Consider the following 12,312-nt stretch of genomic DNA (forward strand, 5'->3'; position numbering starts at 1 on the left):
GTGGTTTTTGTTTGTTTTGCTTAATGCTATTTGTTAAGGGCTTACTTTGTGCCTGGCACTGTACTAAGAGCTGAGATAGATACTCGCTAACTAGGTTGGACACAGTCCATGTCCCATATGGGGCTCACAGTCTTAATCCCCAATTCACAGATGAGGTCACTGCAAACCAGAGAAGCGAAGTAATTCGCCCGAGGTCACATAGCAGACAAGGAGCTGAGCGGGGTTAGAACTGTCCTAACTCCCAGCCCTTCCGATTCCCAGGCCCGGGGTCTAGCTACTAGGCCACACTGCTTCTCAAGAAGGTATTAGAGGCGCCTTCTGCTGTTGAGGTCCTGGCCCTTCGGGCCTGACACCCCTCCCATTCCCCCTGGCTCCTGCCTCGTGGGGCGGCTTCTGGGCACGGCGGGAGTGTGGGTGGCTCTGTGAGAACCCTCCCCACTGCTGCCATCCCAAGTGGAGCGCTGGTCGGTCCTGCTGGCGGAGGGGAGGGGAAGGGAGGACAACACCTCCCCGTCTTCGCCATCCGGTGCTGAGGCTGAGCAGGCCTGACCCCAGCGGCAGGGAGCCAGCAGGGGCTCCGCCGGGGTGAGGGTGGGGGGTTCACCAGGGTGGGCCCGCCCCGGGGCCGGTGGCACCGGGCATCAGCGCCAACCAGATCCTCACACTGACGCTGACCCTCCCTGGCGTCGGCTGTCTGTCGGCGGGGCGGCCGCGCCGCCTTCCCTCGGAAGAACAATTCCTCATATGGGATTCGTTACTCCCGCGCCAGAACTGCCAACTCCTTAAGGGCAGGGATTGTGTCTACTGAGTCCGCTGTACTCTCCCAACCCCAGTGGGCACTCGATCAAAATGGGCTAATGATCTTGCCACCTATTTCATCGAAAATATTGAAATTATTCGTTCATTCAATCGTCTTTATTGAGTGCTTATGGAGAAGCAGCATGGTCTAGTGGCAAGAGAACAGGGCTGGGAGTCAGAGAACGTGGATTCTAATTTCGGCTCTGCCGCTTGTCCGCTGTGTGACCTGGGCAAGTCATTTCACTTCTCTGTGCCTCAGTTACCTCATCTGGAAAATGGGGATTAAGACTGTGAGCTCCACGTGAGATAACCTGATTACCTTGTATCTACCTCAGCTCTTAGAACAGTGCACGGCATATAGTAAGCGCTTAACAAATAGTGTTATTACTAAGCGCTTGGTACAGTGCTCCGCACTCATTAAGCGCTCAATGAATACGATTGAATGAATGTGAAACACTGCACTAAGCGCTTGGGAGAGTACACTAATAATAATAATAATGTTGGTATTTATTAAGCACTTACTATGTGCCGAGCACTGTTCTAAGCGCTGGGGTAGATACAGGGTAATCAGGTTGTCCCATGTGAGGCTCACAGTTAATCCCATTTTACAGATGAGGTAACTGAGGCACAGAGAAGTTAAGTGACTTGCCCACAGTCACACAGCTGACAAGTGGCAGAGCTGGGATTCGAACTCATGACCTCTGACTCCCAAGCCCGTGCTCTTTCCACTGAGCCACGAAGCAGACACATTCCCTGCCCACAGCGAGTTTACAGTCTAGAGGGAAAGACAGACAATATAAATAAATAAATAAATAAATAAATAAATAAATAAATAAATTAATTAATTAATTAATTAATTACAGATATGTACGTAAGTGTGGGACTGGGTGTGTACCGGGGCGGGGCGGGGCGTGGGAGGGTGGGTGATCAGGGCGATGCAGAAAGGACTGGAAGAAAAGGAAAGGAAGGCTTAGTCAGGGAAGGCCTCTTGGAGGAGATGTGTCTTCAATAAGGCTTTGAAGGGCCATCTACACCCACGCCCTTGGAGAACTCATTCTCTCCCACATCTTCAACTACTATCTCTGTGCAGTTGGTCCCCAAATCCACGTCTCCGGCCCTGATCTCTCTCCCCTATAGCATCGGATTTCGCCTTGCCTTCAGGGCATCTCTACACGGATTTCCTGCAGACACCTTAAACTTAACATTCCCCAAACAGAACTCATTTTCCAACTCTAACCCTGACACCGACTCCCGCCGACTTTCCCATCACTGTTGAAAGCACCACATCCTCAGTCTCACAAGCAAGCAAGCAAGCAAGAAGGAAAGAAAGAATTGCCTTTTTCCTCGACTCATCTCTTTCATTCAGCTCACACATTAGATCTGTCACCAAATCCTTTCAGTTCTTTCAATTATGTGTTATAAATTATTTATTCATATTAATGTCTGTCTCCCCCTCTAGACTGTAAGCTCGTGGGCAGGGAACGTGTCTGCTAATTCTGTTGCACTATCCTCTCCCAAGCGCTTAGTACAGTGCTCTGCATATAGTAAGCGCTCAATAAATAAGATTGAATGATTGATTCTACCTTCACAAAATCGCTAATTCCTCTTCATCCAAATTGCCACTACGCTCGGACAAGCACTCATCCTGTCCCGCCTTGACGACTGCATCAGTCTCCTCGTCGATCTTCTTGCCTCCTGTCTCTCCCCACTCCAGTACCCAGTTGAATTTTCCCGGTTCTTTCTGTTCCTGAGTGCTGGCCACCCTCTTTCTAGACTGGGAATCCACCCGTGGGCATGGAATCCCATTCTCTCATTCCATATTGTTGTACCGGTCCCCTGTGCTCAGCACAGTTCCTCGTACAAAAATAAGTTCCTCACGAACGAATGAATTATCATAAATAATAATATATTGTGAATAATAATAATAATAATGATAATGCACATGTCGTCACACAGCCTTGACCGCCCACTCGCAAGGGAGATGGACGTGGGAATCCCAAGTAGACGGGCAGGGACCAAATCTCGGGACCCCGGGGTGGGGGGCGGAGAGCGGAGGGCGGAGGAGGGGGCTTTTGGCCCCAGCTGGTGTGCCGTCGTGTCACTCCAGCTCACACATGGCAAGATTCCAGCTCCCGTGCTTCAGTTTCCCTCTTGGCACCTTGTTCGTGCGCGGGCGGGGCGTGCGCCCGGCCTGGCTGGGGGTCGGAGGTTGGGTGTCTCCCCGCCCCAAACCCCCGGATTGCAGCAGGAGATGGGGAGGAACCGGCGCCGCTGGCGTGAGTCACTGGAGATCTCCATCAGGTCCGTGCCCTGCCCTGGGCTCCCGGCCCTGAGAGCCTCCAATCTCCGGCCAGCCCGGCTCCCCACCCGGGAGAAGAGCCGCCCCGCCCCGACCCGCTTCGACCCGCCCCGCCCCGCCCCGCCTCGTCCCTCCCGGAGAAGAGCCGAACCCGGGCGTGTTACAGGGAGCCGAGTCACTTTATTTCTAAATGGCCCAGAAACAGCGAGCAGGACCGTCACACCGTCAACAGTTGCCTCCGGGCAGGAGGGCGGCCCGTGCCCCGGCGGGGGAGCCGGGGGAGCCAGGGGCTGGAGCTGGAGGCGGGAGGCGGGGACCGAGGAAACATGCAGCTTGGGCGAGTCGGGAAGAGCGGGTCGCAGGCCAGGGACACGGGACGGGGACAGTTGGGGGTTGGGCAGCCGCTCGGGGATCCGGGGTGAGTGGGGGAGGCGCCAGCTTTAGGGGAGAGGACGGACGGACGGACGGACGGAGGGAGGGATGAAGGGGAGTGGGGGAGGGAGGGAGGGAGGGAGGGAGGGAGGAGAAGACATTCCGGTTCCCCGAACCCCCGTCAGTTCCCAGCCTGGCCCAGTTTCCCCAGCCACGTGCCGGTCGCCCCCGCGTCCCTCCGCCTGCCCTTTGGGACGAAGCCTGCCCTCCCCCCGGCCCCTCCCTCCCCATTTTCGGGGGGTGGGGCCCGGTAGTTCGCTTCCAGGCTCACTCACTCCCTCACTCACCTACCAAACCCTCACCCACCGCAGCAAGCCCGGCTCCGCCCGGGTCGCCTGCAGGGAGGGAAATCGCTTGAGGCACTGGGGAACCCGGGAGTCCCGGCCCCACTCTCCCTCGTCCCCCCACCCCGGCCTCATACTCACCGCGGAAGTTGCACCTGACCCGGCCTGAGGGGCGGGGGGATGGGGAGGAGGGAAAGGAAAAATCTGGTTCAGCCTCCCTTCGTCCCCCTCAGGTCTCTCCCACTGCTCGGCGGGAGGCTTGCGGATCATCCCGGCCCGCCCACGCCCCCCACCCCTCGCCTCTGCCTCTCTCTACTCTCTGTCTCCAGGGTCCACGCTCTTCCTCCCCCCTCATATCGAATTCCCCAACTCCCCCAGGCGGAAAAGGAGACCCTCAAGGACCCCAGGGAAGGAGTGGTGACTCTCCCCGCCTCCTTTTCCAAAGGGAGCCCCGGGAAGCTCGGGGAGGCTCGGGGAGCCCGGGGGCTCCGGAGACGCGGGTCCACCCAAGTGTGTGGCGGGGAGCGGACCTCACCTCGAAGGGGGTCGGGTAGGGCTGTTGCCCTGTGGAGGCGATGCGGGCCGCCGGCTGCAGGCCGGAGACCTGGCCCGGGAGACGGTACTGCGTGAGCCGCCCCGCCGTTCTCCGGATCCCAGAGACACGGTCCCATCGGACGGCAAGGGGGCAGCGGGGCAGTGGGGCAGGAGGTAGAGGGGCAGAGGGCAGGGGACAGCGGGGCTGGGGGCAGCGGGGCAGAGGGGCAAGGGACAACGGGGCAGGGGGCAGCGGGGCAGAGGGGAGAGAGGCAGGGGGAAGAGGGGAAGCAGGGCAGAGAGGCAGCGGGGCCGCGGAGGGGCGCCCACTGATTAACCCTTTCTGTCTATCCCAACTTCTTCCTACTGCCTCCAACTTCTCGTCGGGGGAAGGGAGGGACGATCGGGATGCGGAGAGAGGGGAGGGGAGGGAGAAGAGGAGGAGGAGGAGGAGAAGAGGGAGTGGAGACTTACCGCCGTGACGGACCGTTTTTGCAGGTCTAGAGGATCGACGTCCTAGTGGGAGCACAGTCGGTGTAGGCAGGAAGAAGAGTAGGTAACTCATTTCTCTCACTCCCCTGCCTCCAACCCCTGCCCGCTCCTCCAGCCCCACCTCACCTCTGAGATGATTTTCCAATTGAAGAAAGGAGTTTTGTGCTTGAAATCCTGTGGGAAGAGATGGGGATGGGGGATTGGGGAGGGGGTGCTGCGGGGAGGTCTGCGGAGAAGGTCTCTGTGGTGAGGCGCGGCCGGGGATAGGCCGAAGGGTGGGGCAGGCGATGATGGGGCCGGGATTGGGAAGGGAGGGTGAGACAAGGGATGGGGCCGGGCTGAGCCGGGCGGGGGGACGACGAGGGTTGGGATGGGGGCTGGGAATAGGTGTGGGACAAGGGAGGGGTTGGGGGTTAAGCAAGGAATGGAATGGTTTGTGGGGCAGGCAATGGGGAGGGGGCGTGGAACGGGCAATGGGGAGGGGGTGGGAGAAGCGATGGGGTGGGGTGCGGGGCAGGGGATGGGCGGGGGCGGAATGTAGGCCAAGGAATGGGGAGATGGGTGGGGGAGGCGATGGGGAGGGTTGTGGTGCAGGGGATGGGGTGGGGGGTGGTCCCAGGCACCTAGGAGCGGGTCTCTGGCGGGGGCTCCTACCTCCCACAGGCGGCTGAAGTAGAGCATGGTCCTGGTGCTGGTGGGGGCGTTTGGTCGCTGCAGGGCGGAAAATGCCATGGCACCCATCGGTCCGAGCCACCCGACTCTTAGCCCCGGCTCCCCAGTCCCCAATCCGGCCCCCTTCCCGGGCCCCAGGGTCCCGGTTCGCCCGCGGGGGAATTGGATTCGCCTGAGGCTGCAGGCCAGGTTGGGGGCTAGACCAGGCCCGAGGGGGTTAGGTGCGGGGAGGGGAAGAGGAAGGAAGGCGCGGGAGGGAGGGGGTCCGGGGCACGAGGTCCGGGATGGTCCCCTCTGTATCATTTTCGTTACCCTCCATCCCCTGCTCCTGTTTCCTCCCGCAGTGTCTCAGAATCCCCCCAGCGCAGTACCCGGAGCGGAGCCGGTAAGGAAGGAGCGGAGACAGCATGGGGGAGGGACTTGAGGTTTATTGAGAGGTGGGGGCAGAGGACCGGCCAGGGGTCGTCGATTAGGGGTGTCGGGGGTCCCGACCATGCCCCGTGCGGCCCTGTCCATTGCGAGGTTCCCTGCCCGAAGCCGGGGGACCCGAGGGGCCCAAGGGGCCGGGAGTTGCCTCATCCTGAACGAAGAGAGAAATCGCTGCGGAGGTGGGAGGGGGGGAGCGACCCTCGGACGGTTCCTTCCTCAACCCACCCCTCTGCAGACTCTGAACCTCAAACCTCCTGCCTTCGATCCCGTGTCTCCCCTGCTCCATCAGCTCTGATCTGTTCCCGCCTTCCCCCGACTCCCAGCCCCTTGGCCGTCCAGTCTCCACTGATTTGCACTCCCTGCCCAGCCCTCAACTTCCTCACTATCCTGCTCCAGCTCTTTCCCCTCGGCCCCCCGACGGCCTTCAGTTCTGGCACCCAGCCCTCCAGGATCCCAGGCCCCCAGACCCCCAGGCCTCGCCCCTACCTTGCTGATGGCATCCCAGTTGATGAAGTTGAGCTTGGACTTGAAGTTCTGCCGGGAAGGTATGGAAATGGATTCCAGGTGCGGAGACAGACCAAGACACAAAAGACAAGAAGGCAGGCAAGCAGACACCCAGGGACAGAAAGAGACAGCAGGAGGGTTGGCACCGGGGAAGGACCCTCGCTGACCTCCCTGCCTCTTCTCTCTCCCCACTCCTGTCCTTCCTTTATTCTGCTGCCAGGATCAGTTTTCCAAAACACAGTTCTGTGCACATGTCTTCAATCTTTAAAATCCTTAAATGGGCACCCATTCCTCTTGGCACCAAGCAGAAACTCCTGATCGTCGACTCTAAGGTAGGGGATAGGCTCTCTCCTCCTCTACCCATCCTCACTCCTCTCCCACTGCCCCCGCACTCATAGGCTCTGCTCCTCTCAAGCCAACCTGCTTGCTGTAGCTCATTCTCGTCCCTTGTGCCGTTGATTCCTTTCTCAAGCTCTTCCTCCGGCAAGGAACTCTCTCCCCATTCACAGCCGGCAGGCCGTTTCTCTCCCTATATTCAAGACCTCTAGATTGTGAACCCCTTTTCTTATGGTATTTGTTAAGTGCTTACTTTGTGCCAGGCCCTGTACTAAGAGTTTTTTTGGGCCCTGTACTAACAGCTCGTGGAGATACAAGCTAATCAAGTTGGACACAGTCCAAGTTCTAAATAGGGCCTCACAGTCTTAATCCCCCTTTTACAGATGAGGTCACTGAGGCACAGAGAAGTTATGTGACTTGCTCAAGGTCATGCAGCAGACAAGTAGTGGATCCAGAATTAGAACCCAGGTCCTTCTGACTCCCAGGACTATCCACTAGGCCATGCTGCTTTCCTCGTGGACAGGGAATGTGTCTAGCAACTCTGGTGCATTTTACTCTCCCCAGCCCTTGATATAGTGTTTTGCACTCAGTAAACACTCAAATAACTAGTATTGATTGATTTATTCCAAGATGACAGCTCCTCCAGGAGTCCTTCTCTGATTAATCTCTCATCTTCTTACCCAATTCCCTCCCGGCCCCCACTACTGTCAGCTCAGTTTAGTACCTCCACATCCCCAAGGCACTTCAGTGTTCAGCCCCTAAGCACTTTGGTGCTCCCTCTCTCCTCGCCCCCCAGCACTTATGTCCATATCTTTAAACTCTGATGCTTCCTCCTACTTGTAATTTATTTTAGTGCCTGTGTCCCCAACTCGATTGTAAACTCTTCGAGGGCAGGGCTTGTGCATACTCCCAAGTGTTTAGTACAGTGCTCTGCACAGAGTAAGAGTTCAATAAGTACCACTGGTTGATTGAGAGAAGTGTCCCTAGTTGAACAAGGTGAGGTAAAGGGTGAAGGGAGGAGGGAGGAGAGGCAGGGAGAACCACGGAGGAAGGTTGGGAGGCAGGGGGAAACCACACGGCAGAATAGATGCACTCACCTTCCAGAAGGTGTCAAAGTTGAAGAGTCCAGGAGACTGCAAGACAAAGATGGGTCACGGGGTCAGTCCCGCGGGGTGGAGCCAGGACTGAAAGCCGGGGGGCAGGTGGAAGGCTGGGGGACGGGGGAATGGGGGGGGGGCACATACGCCAGCATGGAGCCCCACTGGGCTGGATCCCCTGTACACCTCCGCTTCACTCCGGGCTTCACCAGACTCTGCCGCCTCCGATCCCTGGGGGACAGGCAGGGGTGACGCAGTGCCCCCCGAACCTGACCTCCCATCCGCTGCGGGAATGGGGCCACCAGACCCACCCGACCCCGCCCCATCTGCTGCGGGAGTGGGACCCCCGATCCACCCTATCCCCTCCAAGGGGGAGCTGGGCCGCAGCCCGACTCCTTCCATCGTCGCAGACCCCAGGCGAGCCAGACCCTGGGACGCCCATCCAGCCCTCAGCCCCAGGAGACTGGGGGCGGGCTAGCTGCTCCTCTACTCGTCCTTCACTTCCCCTGCCTGCCCTGCCCTGCCTTGCGCTGCCCGCCATCAGGCACGAGTGGATGTCGGCTTGTTATTATTGTTATAATAACTACTACAACAACAAAAACAACAACAATATTTTATTTGTTAAGCAATTACTAGGTGCCAAGCACTCTACTAAGCTCTGAGTAGAGACAAAATAATCTGGTTGGTTACAAATCCCTGTCCCATACGGGCTCACGACATGGAGGAGGAAAAACGGGTGTTGAATCCTTTTTTTACAGCTGAGGAAACTGAAGCCCAGAGCAAATACATGGCTGCCCAAGGTACCACAGCAGGCAAGTGGTGGGGTGGGTGATGAGAATGCGGTTCCCTGACTCGCTTTTTCCTCTAGGCCACGCTGCTCCTCCGAGGGTCCTGGGTTTGGGGGCGGGGTGCGCTTTTCTTTGCTAACCCCCCGCTCCCCCCCAGGTGGGGGGCACTCAGAGTCGCTCTCCCCAGCCCAGGCCTTGGCACCCCCGATGATAGGAAAGCCCATGAGAAAACGGGGCTTGCCCGCGGAGTTGGCCACCTCCGATTTTGGTAGCGAATCTAGGACCAGAGCTCCCTTGTCCTGATAATCTCCTGACCTGCTTTCCACTGGTTCAAGTGTGCAAGGGTCCCCACTGCCTGATGCCCAGGGGGCTCGGGGGGATTCAGGGGGAGCGATGGGGAGGGGCGGAGGGGACTAGGGAGGGGAGGTGGGCAGGGACGGGGGGGGTAGGACTCACGTGGAGGCCCGTTCCAGATCCCCCGCTGGGGCCACGGCCTGAGAAGGATGAAGGAGGCTCGGTTCCCTGGGGAGAGGAGAACATGGGACTCCTTTCCTGGAGTCCTCGTGGTCCCTGCCCTGTTTCACCACCACCCAAAAGGCGCTCTGATCACCCCGGCAATCCCACTCCTCCCCCCCACACTCCGTCCTCCCCGGCCCTGGGTATGAGCCTCGAGGGGCCGTTCTTGGAGGGGGCCGGAGCCGGGGGGGGGGGGGGCGGGGGGGAAGGGGAAGGGGAAGGGGAAGGGGAAGGGGAAGGGGAAGGGGAAGGGGAAGGGGAAGGGGTGGGGCGGGGAGGAGTGGAGGAGGAGGGCCTAGGAGCAGAGGAGAGGGGGCCAGCCAGGGGACCGGGACCGGAACGGGGAACGGCGTGGGGGGCGGGGGGGGGGGGGAGTTGCACCTGCGTGGCGGCCACACGGTTTTCGTTGTTCATATTCTCGCACTGCGAAGAGGCGGGGAGAGGTTGGGGGAGGTGGGTCAGAGATCTAGTCTGACCGAGCCACCCCCCGACCCTCGCCACCCCCGACTCCCACCCTGCAAGGAGCAAGCGAACCTCAGGTTTGGCGGTGGCAGCGAGGGGAACGGCGGCCGTGGCCGACGAAGAGGACGAGAGTGTCTGATCAGAAAAGATTATCAGAGACACCCCAGCTCCTCGGATGCTTTCCCCCCTCCCGGCCCCCACTCCTCCACGCCCCCCTCTCCCTTTCGCTCCCGACCAGCCCTCACCGGATTTCTGATTCTGTCTCCGCCGGAGGTCTCTGTGCTGGTCTCCTGCAGGAGACGAAATTGGGCGGGGGTTATGCCAGCGTGGGCGGGGGCGGAGGTCCCGGGCGGGGTTATTCTGGGGAGGGGGTCCCCTCTGGAGTTGGGGAAGGAGTAGCCCAGGGCCAGGAAACGAGGGGCGATGAAAGGCATGATCGCCCATCCCCACCCCCGATCTTTGCTGCTCCCACCCTCGATCCGGCCGCCATCCCCTCGCCCCACCTTCGGTCCAGCCGCCTTCCTCTCCCCCCACCCCCGGTCCGGCTCCTCCCCAACCCCCATTGAGCAGAAGCCTAACCGCACCCGATAGAAAGCGTCGGGTCCCAGACTTGGGTTGTGGACAGAGGCGGGCGCGGGTCTGGATCCCTACAGAAATAGGGAGACAAAGGCACGGAAAGTCAGGGAGGGAGATACAGAGACAGAGACCCGGAGTCTTAAGGGGTGTCAGAGACTGCCAGAACCACAGAGACACACAGGGACAGACGGAATACAGGACAGTCGATCCCCAACGAGCGGACTGAAGGCAGATACACACACACACACACAAGTACCACTTCCCCTCTGCCTCAGTTTCCCCACTAGCCCCGAAGAAACCCAAAGCTCTTACCCCAGCGCTGGTCTCAACCGCGGGAGAGTTGACGCACTAAGGGAAGAGAGAGGATTAGAGGCCTGAACCCATTTCCTGCCGCCCCTCCCGGTCTCCCCTCGACAGCCGCCCTCGCCTTCCCCTCTTTCCGAGGGTCTTGACTTGAGAAGAATGCGGGGCGGAGGAGAGCTGGAGGATGGCAGGTGTTGGGGGATGGTGGGAATGGGTGGGAATGGAGAACTGTGGGGCGTGGGATCCGGTGGGGGGTGGCGGGGGGATAGAAGATTGTGGGGTGGAGACGGCAGGGGGATAGGGGATTGTGTGTGGGAGGGGAGGCCGGCGGGGGAGAGGGTCGCGACGGGCGTGGAGGAGGTGGCGGCGATTCAGAGAGGGCGGGGGTGAAGAGGGAGGCGAGGATGGGGGCCGGGTTCTACATCTCACCTCCGAGTCGCCCCTGTGCCACCCGCCGCCTGGAACCGCATAGGCGAAAGCTCCCTGGGGTCAGAGCGTGGTCAGCGATGGCAGGGGTCACGGCGGGGGAGGGGGGGACATTCGGGGAGGCAGAGATAGAGATTTGGGGGCAGTGACGACAAATGACGTCAAAGCTGCCCCTGCCCTTGCCCCCCACTCGCTCCCCCCTACCTCTCGCTTCCGCCCCGGACACTCACGTTGCTCTCCCGGCGGGGTCGCGGGCCGGGGGGTGGGCGTTGCCTGGGAGGACCCCCCAGAGCGGGGCTGGTCCCCGCCGCGTATCCGGACCGGTCCAGGGCACTGCCCAGTTCCCGCACCCCCAGGCCGGCCGAGTCGAGCCCGGCCAGCTCCCCCCCCGGACTCCCGGGTCCCTCGGGCCCGCCCAGAGCGGCGCTGCCCGCCTCCCGGGCCCCGAGCAGGAGGGCGAGGAGGAAGACGACGAGGAGGAGGAGGGGTGGTCGGGCCCGGGCCAGGGGCAGGGGCCGCGGCGCCTTCATCTCCGACTCCTTTCCTGTGGCCGTCGTCTCGGTCTTGGGCCTCGCTGGCTGCTCACCTCTCGGCTCGACTCGGCTGGGCCCAGCGTCCTGCAGGCCGGCAGCCCCAGCCTTATAGAGGGGGCCGCGGGAGCCGCGGGGGCCGGCCTGAGTCAGGGCCAAGATGCAGATAGGGAAATGAGAGGTAATTGGCCATCCCGCCCCGCCCCGCCCGGCGTCCGTCCGTGGCGCAACGGGGCCGGGCGCTGGGGCACCGCGCCTGGGGGGCGGAGCGGGCGAAGGGGTCCCGCCGAGGGAGGAGTCCCGGGAGGGTCCCGGGGGCGCCAGGCCGGACGATCAGACCCGGCGGGTGGCGCCGCCCCCAACCCCGGGACCCCCGCGCCCCGCGCACCCCGCCTCGGCCCCTTCCTCGCCGCCCCGGCTGCCCCCTCCCCTGGGCCCAGCCACTGTAGTGCGGGAGCGGGCGGGAGGGTGGGCCGGGAGCGGGAGCGGGAGCGGGCCGGGAGCGGGAGCGGGCCGGGAGCGGGCGGGAGGGCGGGTCGCTCCTCGGGGAACGTGGGTGGGAGGGAGGAGCTGGTACGTCTAGCTTACCTGGGCCATGGCAGGAGACACGTGTGTGACGTCACCGCTGCCCCCACGAGAGGGGGCCTACAATCCGACTAAAAATAGCCCTGCCCCTTACCCCTGTCCCAATCCCTCCACTCTCCCGTCTGGGGAAACAGACTCGAGAAAGTGAGGAAGCTCAGTCAGGGACAGGGCCCGGGCGATCCGATCCCCAGCCCCTTCCCCCAAAATCTTGGAGTCTCTGTCCCCCAGCTGCCCTAACTGCCCCTCATC

General features: G+C 61.1%; 1 protein-coding gene across 1 annotated transcript; it reads right to left on the reverse strand.

The window, feature by feature from the left end:
• Positions 1–3,663: 3,663 nt before the first annotated feature.
• Positions 3,664–11,652, reverse strand: DMKN (dermokine). Its single transcript, XM_029065299.2, has 17 exons — positions 11,179–11,652; positions 10,952–11,005; positions 10,532–10,567; positions 10,228–10,290; positions 9,889–9,933; positions 9,716–9,778; positions 9,563–9,604; positions 9,122–9,187; positions 8,025–8,108; positions 7,878–7,913; positions 6,427–6,474; positions 5,494–5,550; positions 4,966–5,013; positions 4,822–4,863; positions 4,349–4,417; positions 3,955–3,978; positions 3,664–3,864 (listed from the first exon to the last, which is right to left on the reverse strand). Exons 1-17 carry the CDS (start codon positions 11,476–11,478, stop codon positions 3,817–3,819), a joined length of 1,125 nt encoding a protein of 374 aa, XP_028921132.1. The 5' UTR covers positions 11,479–11,652; the 3' UTR covers positions 3,664–3,816.
• Between the last annotated feature and the right edge of the window lie 660 nt (positions 11,653–12,312).

Source organism: Ornithorhynchus anatinus, chromosome 5, assembly GCF_004115215.2.
Source record: "Ornithorhynchus anatinus isolate Pmale09 chromosome 5, mOrnAna1.pri.v4, whole genome shotgun sequence".
NCBI classification, from domain to species: Eukaryota; Metazoa; Chordata; class Mammalia; order Monotremata; family Ornithorhynchidae; genus Ornithorhynchus; species Ornithorhynchus anatinus.